General features: G+C 36.3%; 1 protein-coding gene and 1 pseudogene across 1 annotated transcript; both read left to right on the top strand.

Moving 5' to 3' along the window:
* Positions 1–1,960: 1,960 nt before the first annotated feature.
* On the top strand, positions 1,961–3,575 carry LOC116125674 (F-box/kelch-repeat protein At5g26960-like). The gene has a single exon (XM_031411403.1). The coding sequence runs from the start codon at positions 1,999–2,001 to the stop codon at positions 3,265–3,267; it is 1,269 nt and encodes a 422-aa protein (XP_031267263.1). The 5' UTR covers positions 1,961–1,998; the 3' UTR covers positions 3,268–3,575.
* Positions 3,576–9,695: 6,120 nt separating this feature from the next.
* LOC116125263 lies at positions 9,696–10,843 on the top strand (annotated as a pseudogene).
* Positions 10,844–13,545: the final 2,702 nt, after the last annotated feature.

The raw sequence follows: 13,545 nt of genomic DNA on the forward strand, positions 1-13,545 counted from the left end.
TATGAACTGTTACATTAAATTATGAGAACAAATTTATGAGATTGGATGTGTAAATATATATTACCCTTATATTAACCAATAATTTTTTCTATTGGCGTGTGAAAGATTGAAATCTCGAAAGTCATTACAATTAACCCTCAGAAATTATTATCAAGGATAACATGATGAATCCCTTGGCGAGCGTGGGTTCCAATCAATGACTTATACTTTGAAATTTTGGGTCCTTTTTTACTAAATCTCATGAACTCTCCAATGGTACTAGTAAGTTTATTGGTCTAAGAAGGCACTCTCAAATCTCCATATGCATAATTTGTTTTATTTTCCACTTTCAATAATTTCAAAACAGTTTATTATTATATCTTACGACAACCTAGCATATTCTATTTTTGAAAAAGAAGTTTTAGAGTACATTTTATCTTATAATCTTGGAGATAGGCTTTTTATTATATTAAATAGTTCTACCACTTTAAACTACAATGACATGATTTGTGGACCTAATTTTTGTTAATTTAAATATCTTTTATTAGTATTTAAGATTAATTTTGTGATATTCTTAATTAATTGATTGTCTTCACATGCCACTTACGGAATTAGAAGATAAAAATTTATTATATAATACATTATAAATTTGCACAATTTTCTTTTAATATCCTTACATGTATATTTAAAACCTAATTATAATAATATTTATATTAATATTTTGATTATGTAGAGAATTTTTAAAATCATAATATAAGAATAAAGATAATATTGTCTAAGAACATTGGCTGCGTTTGGTTCAAAATTTGGGGGTTTTGGGAAATTTTTTTTGAAAAAAGTTAAAAAAAGTTGAATTGGGCGGGTATTACGAGGTAAAATTTATAAATTAATAAATCTCCTTTATGTTTGTTTTTTTTACAAAATACCCCCTATAATAAAACATTAAAAGTTAACAAAAATACCCCTAACCCCCCCTCAAACACCCCAGCCGGCGACCACCACCGGAGGTGGCCGGAGTCGCCGTTGGGCGCATGACCGGTTGGATCTTGCCGGTCATGCGTCGCTGTGGCCTTTTCCGGCCAGATCCACGGTGGATCTGGCCGGAAAAGGCCAGATCTACGGTCAGATTTGGCCGTCAACGGCCAGATCTGGCCGTATTTGCTCTCAACGATGGCCAACAAACGGTCATCGTTGATGGTCAACGACGACCGTTTGTTGGCCGTCGTGACCGAGTGTTACGGCCAAAGATCTGGCCGTCAACGGCCAGATCTTTGGCCTTAGATCTGGCCTTTTCCGGCCAGATCCACCGTGGATCTGGCCGGAAAAGGCTAGATCGGCGCACTGCCAGCCAGATTCAGCCGGTAGTGCGCCATTCTACCAGATTTCGGCCATTTTCCGGTGGTGGTGGTCGGAATCTGGTAAATGTGGATTATTGGGGTGTTTTTGTAATTTAAAAAAAATATTTAAGAGTATTTAATTAAATTATCAAATTTAAGGGGTTTAAAAAAAGTTGAATAATTTTTGGAGTAGTATTCTCAAAAATCTAAATTTTTGGGTATTTTACTATTTAACTTTTTTGGGAATACTAAAAGTAGTATTTCCAAATGTGAAACAAACGCAGTCATTACCTTTACGTATCATAAAAATAACATACGCCTGATTCAAATCCAATCATTTGAAATATGTTTATCTAATAATCTAAGTATAATATGACTACGATGAAATATATATATATATATATATATATATCTTTAATTAACATACTCCCAAATAATTCAAACCGGCATATATATAATAAAGTATTTGAATAAAATGATTTAAAATAACGTAACAATTGAACTGTACAGATACAATCATTACAATCTGAAAAATCAAACATAGATTTCTTAAAAGATGAATAAAAAGAAAGAATATATTTGACTAAACTCAACGCTAACTCTCTCTCTATTATCCTTCGAGTAAAATTCCACTTTTGTATCCAATCTTTTTACTCTCTAAAGAAAAAAAAAAAAAAAAAAAATGTCAGAGAGCTGTAACTCACGCCACTTCTCATGGCTCATGAAATCCTGCTTTCCCAATCCAAATGACAACAAATCCATCACTCCCCTTCACAAATCTAACCATTTCACCCTCTCCACCGCTGCCTTCACCACCACTATCTCCTCTCTCCCCGACGACCTTCTCTTAGAATGTCTTTCAAGAGTTCCCTCTTCTTCTTTGCCTTCACTGTCCCTCGTTTGCCGCCGCTGGTCCCTCCTCCTCCTCTCCCCTTCTTTCTTCAACCTCCGCCGTCACCGCAACCGCCTCCACTCCACTCTTTTTGCCGTTTTTCTCTCCGCTTCCATTCCCACTTCCACTCTCTCCACCGCCACTCTTTCTTTACCCGAACAACAACACTTGGGCACGTCATGGCAACGCGATTCTGATCTCAAAACCGATTCCATTTTCTTGGGAAACTCGAATTTACTTCATGGGTTCTTCTCCCAAGCACGGCTCGCTGCCATTGGACCCAAAATTTACATCATTGGCAAGAACGTCACACTTGTTTACGATACTTGGACTAAAACTATAACTCCAAGATCGCCCATGTCGTTTCCGAGGAAAAAGTTCGGTTGCGCTGTCGTTTTTGGGAAAATCTACGTTGCCGGCGGCTCTTCGCGAGCTGAACCCACTGTCGACGAGTACGATCCCGGTACGGACACTTGGCGCGTGGTAGTCCACGCGCCTCGACGCCGGTACGGGTGCTTGGGGGCTTCGGTGGACGGAGTTTTTTATGTGATTGGTGGATTGAAGATCTGCTGCGCTGCTACGGCTGGAACGGAGGCGCACGTGTACGCCAGCTCGATGGATTTGTATGATGTGAAGTCACGCGCGTGGTTGAGAAGCCGTACGGTGCCGGGCGGTGGCTGTGTGGTGGCGGCATGTGCGGCCATGGGACACGTTTATGTTCTCACCAGTCATGCAGTGGAACTCTCCTTGTGGAGATTCGACGCGCGTAGGAACACGGCCGGGTTCGGCGAGTGGAGTAGGATCAAGAGACCGCCGTTTCCGCCTCAAGTAAGGCTGGACAACACGGTGAAATTCAGCTGCGTCGGCGCCGGAGACAAAGTGGTTTTGGTTCAAGTGATTGGCTGTATCGATGACTTGTTACACGGAAGCGCGAGGAACACGAGGGGCTTGAGAGAAGGGCTTGTTTTGATATACGAGACGGTGGGGCAATGTTGGAGTAGGGGACCAGATCTGCCGGACGTGATACGACGCGCCGCTGTGGTGAATGTGGAATGGTGAAGGAGCGAAAGTTGCGAAGGGCCTGAGAAAAGGGGTTGTTTTGATATACGCGCCGCCGTGGTGAAGGTGGGGAAAGTTGTGGGGGATGGTGTAGTTTGGATAGGAGACAAAAATGATTGTAGTAACGTGATTATTACTGTAAGCGTAAGGAGAAAAGTGGTATTTGGAGGAGTTGATTGGGCGTTGGGTTTGTATTGAAATTATTGATTGTCTCATTTTATGGTTTTGCATGATGATATTTTATTCGACTTATGTCAAAACGATGCTTCTATGTTTAGTCCAATGTTTACATATATTTTATTGATATTTGTTCAGACCATGTGATTTTTGTTAAAGATGGCAATGGGCCGGTATTTCAGCATTTCTGGGTACCCGGCTTGCCTGAAAAGGATTGACTTTACTCTATGTTTGTGGGTTTGGGCTTGAACTTGGGATTGATTTTAAGGTTTATTCTCAAATATGGGTCGGCCATGAGTATGTCTTTAGTCCTGGCTTAGCCTAACCGAATTATTTTACTATTAATTTTATTAAATTATCTTTATATTATATATCTAATTATAAAACTATTCTACATATATATATAAAAAAAAATTGAAATTTATTAATATTTGGTGAGTATTAAAAAATAAATTAATATTTTAAAACTGTTTCTTGAATTAAAAATATAAAAAAAATTGAAATTTATTAATATTTAAAAATTCACATTATAAAAATGGATGGGTTTGAACTTACACTTTACCTGTCATCCTTGTGATAAGCGAGGTTGGACTCGGGCCTGGGCCAAGGGGTACCTGGTCCCGGCCAGCCCATTGCCATCTTTAAAATTTTATATTTGGGTTAATTGCATTTACCACTCTTGAGGATTAAAAAATTGAACCTTAGAGAGGTAGACATTGAGTTTTAAAAATTATAAATATATTGAAAATAATTTACAGAACCTCTCTCGTTTCTTGACCGAATTCGGCTAAATTCGAAGCAAAACTCTTGTTGTCATTTCGCAATCACTCTATAACACTCGTTTGTCCACAATTCACATGAAAATGAGATGAATTGTTTTGTCGCATCGTAAAGAAAACCTGATCGCTCTATGCCGCTATTGAATATTGATTACAGGATCTCGAAAACTGCTATAAGGCAGGTGGTGACCTGAAAGTACTCGAAACCGATAATTCACTCTTAGCATTCAAATATCATTTTGCAACCATTATTCAAGTACTCGAAACTGAATATTGAATATTTAAGTATGCAGCGTAAATAGAGAATAATAGAATGTACGTTCAAGCATTGTCCATTGTCTCATTTAAAGCACCTTGAAAGCTTCATTCACTGATCTTTAAAGAACTCTTAGCATTCAAATATCATTTTGCAACCATTATTCCAAAGTGAAAGAGAAACCGAGAGATTTGATTTAAAACCCTAGCTACTTTCACCTTTTCTCCATCAAATCTAAACACTCCTACAATAATTTATGGTAGTCTTCAACCAATCAGATTTTTATACGCAAGTAAATCATAATTGTCCATAACAACACAACTTTTAATGTGAAGGATTGTTGAATGTACGCATCATAAGCTTCAAAACCTACCTCCTACAATAATATATGGTCTTCAATCAATGACGCCAAATAAATAACCATCGATATCATTACTAGGTTGCTTAGGTCATAGAATTAATAATGTCACAACAAATATTTCTTTTTCATGCATAAACATAAGGTAGATTGTAAATCACCATCAAAACTGGCCAACAATTGTATCGACTACTCATGGAACCATATGGATTAAGCTCCTCTACTAAAATAGGAAGACATAATTTTTAGGGTTTAGTTGCAGTCTCAGGTCACATGTAGTTTATTAACTTCCATGATGGACTATTTGTTGAATAGCGTAAAAATGACCATCAATTCTCTTTAATTATTGGCATACCATCCCAAATTGTTTGTCATTTCAAAACGTCGAAAAATTCTTCTAAACCTCGAAATCAGTGAAAAGTACCATAAAATGTTCGTAGAATAGAAACCCTTATTTTTTTTCTTAGTTAAATTCTTAAAAACTATCCATTTTTGACACTTCACATGTAAGGCAAGAAGTTTCACCCTTATACTCTTTCTTGTACAGTATGCAAACATTTGGACATGTATGTATCTTTCAATACTTCATTAGCTTTAAGAAAATGATCAAATACAAATAATCATTCAAATTCTACTACAATAAGACAAGCATCTCAATCCATCTCCGAATTACATCTATTGTCCCTTTAAGAATGAGAGGCGAGATCATTACTATTAAATAACATTAACAATGATTATATATGATGAATTTTTTGGAACAATCATGTGTAGATTATTTTATGGATTTTGGCCTTTGTAGAGCAGCCATCCTTTTTCGGAGTCTAATCCCATGTAAACTATTTTATGGTTTTGATTTTTAATTTAATTTTAATGGTCTATAATAATGAATTCTCAATGTTATGTGGAATACCCTACTTATTAGATGCTATGATGATTATATATATGATACTATTACACATTGTCTTCATCGTCATCCTCTTTATACTCTCAAATAGCAACCTCTACATCCAAAACATAGTCATCCAATGTTGATTTCCAAACTTGATAATATAACATTAACCATAAGGGGGCGTTTGATTCAGGGAATATTAGATTACTGGGAATGTTGGATTATTAGAAAGTTAGATTACCTTGAAGGTTACTGTGAATCTTTAGAAAAATGTGTTTGGTTAATTGATTGGTATGTTATATTAATATGTTTGGTTGGGAGGAATAAATTGGTGGGTATGTTATTTAAATTACTGAATTGTCCTCTAATTAAATATTATTATTATATATTTTTTTTAATATCGATTATTATTTGGATTATATAACCCCCTTGCATTTAAAAACTTAGCAAAAACAACCCCATAATAAAAGTTTGGAAAATCAACAAAGCAGCCTTACCAACCCAACCACTGCTGGCTGTCGGCAACCACCGCAGGCAACCGGCAACCTAACGGCTCATGGAAGGTAGGAAATGGCTTCCGTGCACTGTATGGCCATTTTTGGCCAGAGATCTGACCGAAAATGGCTAGACGTGATGGCCAGATCCGTCACGATCTGGCAGTCAACGACCAGATTGATGGCCGTTGACGACCACAGACATGGCTGTTAATGGCCATTGATCTAGCCGTTGACTGCTAGATCGACGGATCTGGCCTTTGACGGCGGCTAGATCTAGCTATTTCTGGCCAGATATCTGGTCAAAAATGGTCATATCGGTGCACGACAGCCATTTTCGGCCTTCTATGCCCTGTTCTGGCGGCGATTTCTGGCCANATATAAATATATAAGAAAATTTTGGTTTTTTTATCTAAGTATCAAAAGTCTTATTAATTTTCATTAAAAGATCAGTTTTTCAAAATATTCTTATTAATATTTAAGTTTCACTTATTACTTGATTAAGGAATTAATATACATTAAGACATTTACGTTAAATAATAGCTTTTAAATATTTATTATCGGTGAAAACAAACAATTAAATACTTATAATCAAGCATCAAACATCAAGTAAATATAAACAAATATATTATTTAATGTTTTGCATTTAATTGTTAGGGGTGTAATATAATTTTATAAGGGTTTATTTGTTATTTTAAAAAAAGGGGGTAATTGATATTTTTCAGGGTACTCGGAATCTAAACGGAACCTGTGTTATAGGTTCCGGTTCCAAATTTTTAGGAACTGGAATCGATGGTTCCGGTTCTGGTTCCAAATCAAAGGAATCGATCAGTTCTAGTTCTGATTTCTTTGATTTTGGGCGGGTGCCCGGACCCGCCCACCCCTAAAAAAAATTGACAACTTGCTCCCTATAATTAGCCACTTACACCTCCTATCGTCAAGTTTTAGTGTTAATTAATTGAGAGAAGGGCACAAAGTTGAAAATTAAAATATTTTCCAAAGTAAAAATATAAAAAAATATTAAAATATATTTTTTGTGAATTGAAAATTCAATAATATTCTTTTTAAAGAAAAAAGATTGTCCATTCTAGCGATCTAAGATTGGTAGTTCCGAAGATCTTTGATCGTCCTATATCTTTTTTTTTTTTTTTTTCAAAGGAAAATATTTTAAAAAATAATATTAAATCTTATGTATATATTTTTTTAAAAAGTTTTTCTAAATATTTTTTTATTATTTCGAAATGTTTAATGTATTTACTTATTTAGTATTTTAATATAAAATGTCTATTTGACCCACCCTTTAATTAACTTTAACACAAAAAATAGATGGCCAAGGGGGTAAGTGACTAATTATGGGAGGCAATTGTTAGTTTTTTTTATTAACAGGGGTGTAAAAACTAACCTAACATAGACTTAATTGAAGTTATAACTCAACCTTATAAACTTTCTCTTACAATCTCAACGTACAAACTCGCAATTAGACATACGAGATTTATTAAGTTAACGAATTATGAACTGTTACATTAAAATTATGAGAACAAATTTATGAGATTGGATTGTAAATATAATATTACCCTTATATTAACCTAATAATTTTTTCTATTGGCGTGTGTGAAAGATTGAAATATCGGAAAAGTCTATACAATTGACCTCAGAAATTATTATCACGGACAACATGATGAATCCCTGGCGAGCGTGGGTTCCAATCAATGACTTTATACTTTGAAATTTTGGGTCCTTTTTTACTAAATCTCATGAACTCTCCAATGGTACTAGTAAGTTTATTGGGTCTAAGAAGGCACTCTCAAATCTCCATATGCAATAATATTGTTTTATTTTCCCACTTTCAATAATTTCAAAACAGTTTATTATTATATCTTACGACAACCTAGCATATTCATATTTTTGAAAAAGAAGTTTTAGAGTACATTTTATCTTATAATCTTGGAGATGAGGCTTTTTATTATATATTAAATAGTTCTACCACTTTAAACTACAATGACATTAGATTTGTGGACCTAATTTTTGTTAATTTAAATATCTTTTATTAGTAATTTTAAGATTAATTTTGTGATATTCTTAATTAATTGGATTGTCTTCACATGCCACTTACGGATATTAGAAGATAAAAATTTTATTATATTAATACATTATAAATTTGCACAATTTTCTTTTAATATCCTTAACATGTATATTTAAATAACCCTAATTATAATAATATTATTATATTAATATTTTGATTATGTAGGAGAATTTTTAAAATCATAATATATAAGATAAAAGATAATATTGTCTAAGAACATTGGCTGCGTTTGGTTCAAAATTTGGGGGTTTTTGGAAATTTTTTGAAAAAAGTTAAAAAAAGTTGAATTGGGCGGGTATTACGAGTATAAATTTATAAATTATAAAATCTCCTTTATGTTTGTTTTTTTTACAAAATCCCCCCTATATAAACATTAAAGTTAACAAAATACCCCTAACCCACCAAAACACCCCAGCCGGCGACCACCACCAGGTGGCCGGAGTCGCCGTATGGGCCATGACCGGTTGGATCTTGCCGGTCATGCGTCGCTGTGGCCTTTCCCGGCCAGATCCACGGTGGATCTGGCCGGAAAAGGCCAGATCTACGGTCAGATTTGGCCGTCAACGCCAGACTGGCCGTATTTGCTCCAACATGGCCAACAAACGTCATCGTTGATGGTCAACGACGACCGTTGTTGGCCGTGTGACCGAGTGTTACGGCCAAAGATCTGGCCGTCAACGGCCAGATCTTTGGCCTTAGATCTGGCCTTTTCCGGCCAGATCCACCGTGGATCTGGCCGAAAAGGCTAGATCGGCGCACTGCCAGCCAGATTCAGCCGGTAGTGCGCCATTCTAACCAGATTTCGCCATTTTCCGTGGTGGTGGTGTCGAATCTGGTAAATGTGATTATTGGGTGTTTTTGTAATTTAAAAAAAATATTTAAGAGTATTTAATTAAATTATCATTTTAGGGTTTTAAAAAAAGTTGAATAATTTTTGGAGTAGTATTCTCAAAAATCTAAATTTTGGGTATTTTACTATTTAACTTTTTTGGGATACTAAAAGTATTTCCAATGTGAACAAACGCAGTCATTACCTTTACGTATAAAAATACATACGCCTGATTCAAATCCAATCATTTGATATGTTTATCTATATCTAAGTATAATATGACTACGATAAATTATATATATTATATATATATACTTTATTAACATACTCCCAAATAATTCAAACCGGCATATATATAAAGTATTTGAATAAAATGATTAAAATACGTAACAATTGAACTGTACAGATACAATCATTACAATCTGAAAAATCAAACATAGATTTCTTAAAAGATGATAAAAGAAAGAATATATTTGACTAAACTCAACGCTAACTCTCTCCTATTATCCTGAGTAAAATTCCACTTTTTATCCAATCTTTTATACTCTCAAAAAAAAAAAAAAATGTCAGAGAGCTTAACTCCGCACTTCTCATGGCTCATGAATCCTGCTTTCCCAATCCAAATGACAACAAATCCATCACTCCCCTTCACAAATCTAACCATTTCACCTCTCCACCGCTGCCTTCACCACCACTATCTCCTCTCTCCCCGACGACCTTCTCTTAGAATGTCTTTCAAGAGTTCCCTCTTCTTCTTTGCCTTCACTGTCCCTCGTTTGCCGCCGCTGGTCCCTCCTCCTCCTCTCCGCTTCTTTCTTCTACCTCCGCCGTCACCGCAACCGCCTCCACTCCACTCTTTTCGCCGGTTTTTCTCTCCGCTTCCATTCCCACTTCCACTCTCCCTCCACCGCCACTCTTTCTTTACCCGAACAACAACACTTGGGCACGTCATGGCAACGCGATTCTGATCTCAAAACCGATTCCATTTTCTTGGAAACTCGAATTTACTTCATGGGTTCTTCTCCCAAGCACGGCTCGCTGCCATTGGACCCAAAATTTACATCATTGGCAAGAACGTCACACTTGTTTACGATACTTGGACTAAAACTATAACTCCAAGATCGCCGATGTCATTTCCGAGGAAAAATGTTCGGTTGCGCTGTCGTTTTTGGGAAAATCTACGTTGCCGGCGGCTCTTCACGAGCTGAATCCACTGTCGCGAGTACGATCCCGGTACGGATACTTGGGGCGTGATAGTCCACGCGCCTCGACGCCGGTACGTGCTGGGGGCTTCGGTGGACGGAGTTTTTTATGTTTGGTGGATTGAAGATCTGCTGCGCTGCTACGGCTGGAACGGAGGCGCACGTGTACGCCAGCTCGATGGATTTGTATGATGTGAAGTCACGCGCGTGGTTGAGAAGCCGTACGGTGCCGGGCGGTGGCTGGGTGTGGCGGCATGTGCGGCCGTGGGACACGTTATTTTTCTCACCAGTCATGCAGTGGACTCTCCTTGTGGGAGATTCGACGCGCGTAGGAACACGGCCGGGTTCGGCGAGTGGAGTAGGATCAAGAGACCGCCGTTTCCTCCCCAAGTAAGGCTGGACAACACCGTGAAATTCAGCTGCGTCGGCGCCGAGACAAAGTGTTTTTGGTTCAGTTTGGCTGTATCGATGACTTGTTACACGGAGCGCGAGGAACACGAGGGGCTTGAGAGAGGCTTGTTTTGATATACGACACGGTGGGGGAATGTTGGAGTAGGGGACCAGATCTGCCGGACGTGATACACGCGCCGCTGTGGTGAATGTGGAATGGTGAAGGAGCGAAAGTTGCGAAGGGCCTGAGAAAAGGGGTTGTTTGATATACGCGCCGCGTGGTGAAGTGGGGAAAGTTGTGGGGAATGCTGTAGTTTTGGTAGGAGACAAAAATGATTGTAGTAACGTGATTATACTGTAAGCGTAAGGAGAAAAGTGGTATTTGGAGGAGTTGATTGGGCGTTGGGTTTGTATTGAAATTATTGATTGTCTCATTTTATGGTTTTGCATGATGATATTTTATTCGACTTATGTCAAAACGATGCTTCTTGTTTAGTCCAATGTTTACATTATTTTATTGATATTTGTTCAGACCATGTGATTTTTGTTAAGATGGCAATGGGCCGGTATTTCAGCATTTCTGGGTACCCGGCTTGCCTGAAAAGGATTGACTTTCCTCTATGTTGTGGGTTTGGGCTTGAACTTGGATTGATTTTAAGGTTTATTCTCAATATTGGGTCGGCCATGAGTATGTCTTTAGTCCTGGCTTAGCCTAACCGAATTATTTACTATTAATTTTATTAAATTATCTTTATATATATATCTAATTAAAAACTATTCTACATATTATATAAAAAAAAATTGAAATTTATTAATATTTGGTGAGTATTAAAAATAAATTAATATTTTAAAACTGTTTCTTGAATTAAAATAAAAAAAATTGAAATTTATTAATATTTAAAATTACATTAAAAAAAATGGATGGGTTTGAACTTACACTTTACCTGTCATCCTTGTGATAAGCGAGTTGACTCGGGCCTGGCCAAGGGGTACCTGGTCCCGGCCAGCCCATTGCCATCTTTAAAATTTTATATTTGGGTTATTGCATTTACCACTCTTGAGGATTAAAAATTGAACCTTAGAGAGGTAGACATTGAGTTTTAAAAATTATAATATATTGAAAATAATTTACAGACCTCTCTCTTTTCTTGACCGAATTCGGCTAAATTCGAAGCAAAACTCTTGTTGTCATTTCGCAATCACTCTATAACACTCGTTTGTCCCCAATTCCATGAAGAGATGAATTGTTTTGTCGCATCGTAAGAAAACCTGATCGCTCTATGCCGCTATTGAATATTGATTACAGGATCTCGAAAACTGCTATAAGGCGGTGGTGGACCTGAAAGTACTCGAAACCGATAATTCACTCTTAGCATTCAAATATTTTTGCAACCATTTCAAGTACTCAAACTGATATTGAATATTTAAGTATGCGCGTAAATAGAGAATATAGAATGTACGTTCAAGCTTGTCCATTGTCTCATTTAAAGCACCTTGAAAGCTTCATTCACTGATCTTAAAGAACTCTTAGCTTCAAATATCATTTTGCACCATTATTCCAAAGTGAAAGAGAAACCGAGAGATTTGATTTAAAACCCTAGCTACTTTCACCTTTTCTCCATCAAATCTAACACTCCTACAATAATTTATGGTAGCTTCAACCAATCAATTTTTATACGCAAGTAAATCATAATTGTCCATAACAACACAACTTTAATGTGAAGGATTGTTGAATGTACGCATCATAAGCTTCAAAACCACCTCCTACAATATATATGGTCTTCAATCAATGACGCCAAATAATATACCCTCGATATCATTACTAGGTTGCTTAGTTCTAGAATTAATAATGTCACAACAAATATTTCTTTTTCATGCATAAACATAAGGTAGATTGTAAATCACCACAAACTGGCCAACAATTGTATCGCCTACTCATGGAACCATATGGATTAAGCTCCTCTACTAAAATAGGAAGACATATTTTTAGGGTTTGTTGCAGTCCAGGTCACATGTAGTTTTTAACTTCCATGATGGACTTTTGTTGATAGCGTAAAAATGACCATCAATTCTTTTAATTATTGGCATACCATCCCAAATGGTTTGTCATTTCAACACGTCGAAAAATTCTCTAAACCTCGAAATCAGTGAAATACCATAAAAGTTCGGTAGAAGAAAACCCTTATTTTTTTCTTAGTTAAATTCTTATACTATCCATTTTTGACACTTCACATGTAAGGCAAGAAGTTTCACCCTTATACTCTTTCTTGTACAGTATGCAACATTTGGACATGTATGTTCTTTCATACTTCATTAGCTTTAAGAAATGATCAAATACAAAATCGTTCAAATTCTACTACAATAAGACAAGCATCTCAATCCATCTCCGAATTACATCTATTGCCCTTTAAGAAGTGAGAGGCGAGATCATTACTTTAAATAATATTAACAATGATTAATATGATGAATTTTTTGGAACATCCTGTGTAGATTATTTTATGGATTTTGGTCTTTGTAGAGCAACCATCCTTTTTTCGGAGTCTAATACCATGTAAACATTTTTGGTTTTGATTTTATTTATTTTAATGGTCTATAATAATGAATTCTCAATGTTATGTGGAATACCCTACTTATTAGTGCTATGATGATTATATATTGATACTATTACACATTGTCTTCATCGTCATCCTCTTTATACTCTCAAATAGCAACTCCTACATCCAAACATGTCATCCATGTTGATTTCCAAACTTGATAATATACATTACCATAGGGGGCGTTTGATTCAGGAATATTAATTACTGGGAATGTTGGATTTTAG

Source organism: Pistacia vera, unplaced genomic scaffold (assembly GCF_008641045.1).
Source record: "Pistacia vera cultivar Batoury unplaced genomic scaffold, PisVer_v2 Contig104, whole genome shotgun sequence".
NCBI classification, from domain to species: Eukaryota; Viridiplantae; Streptophyta; class Magnoliopsida; order Sapindales; family Anacardiaceae; genus Pistacia; species Pistacia vera.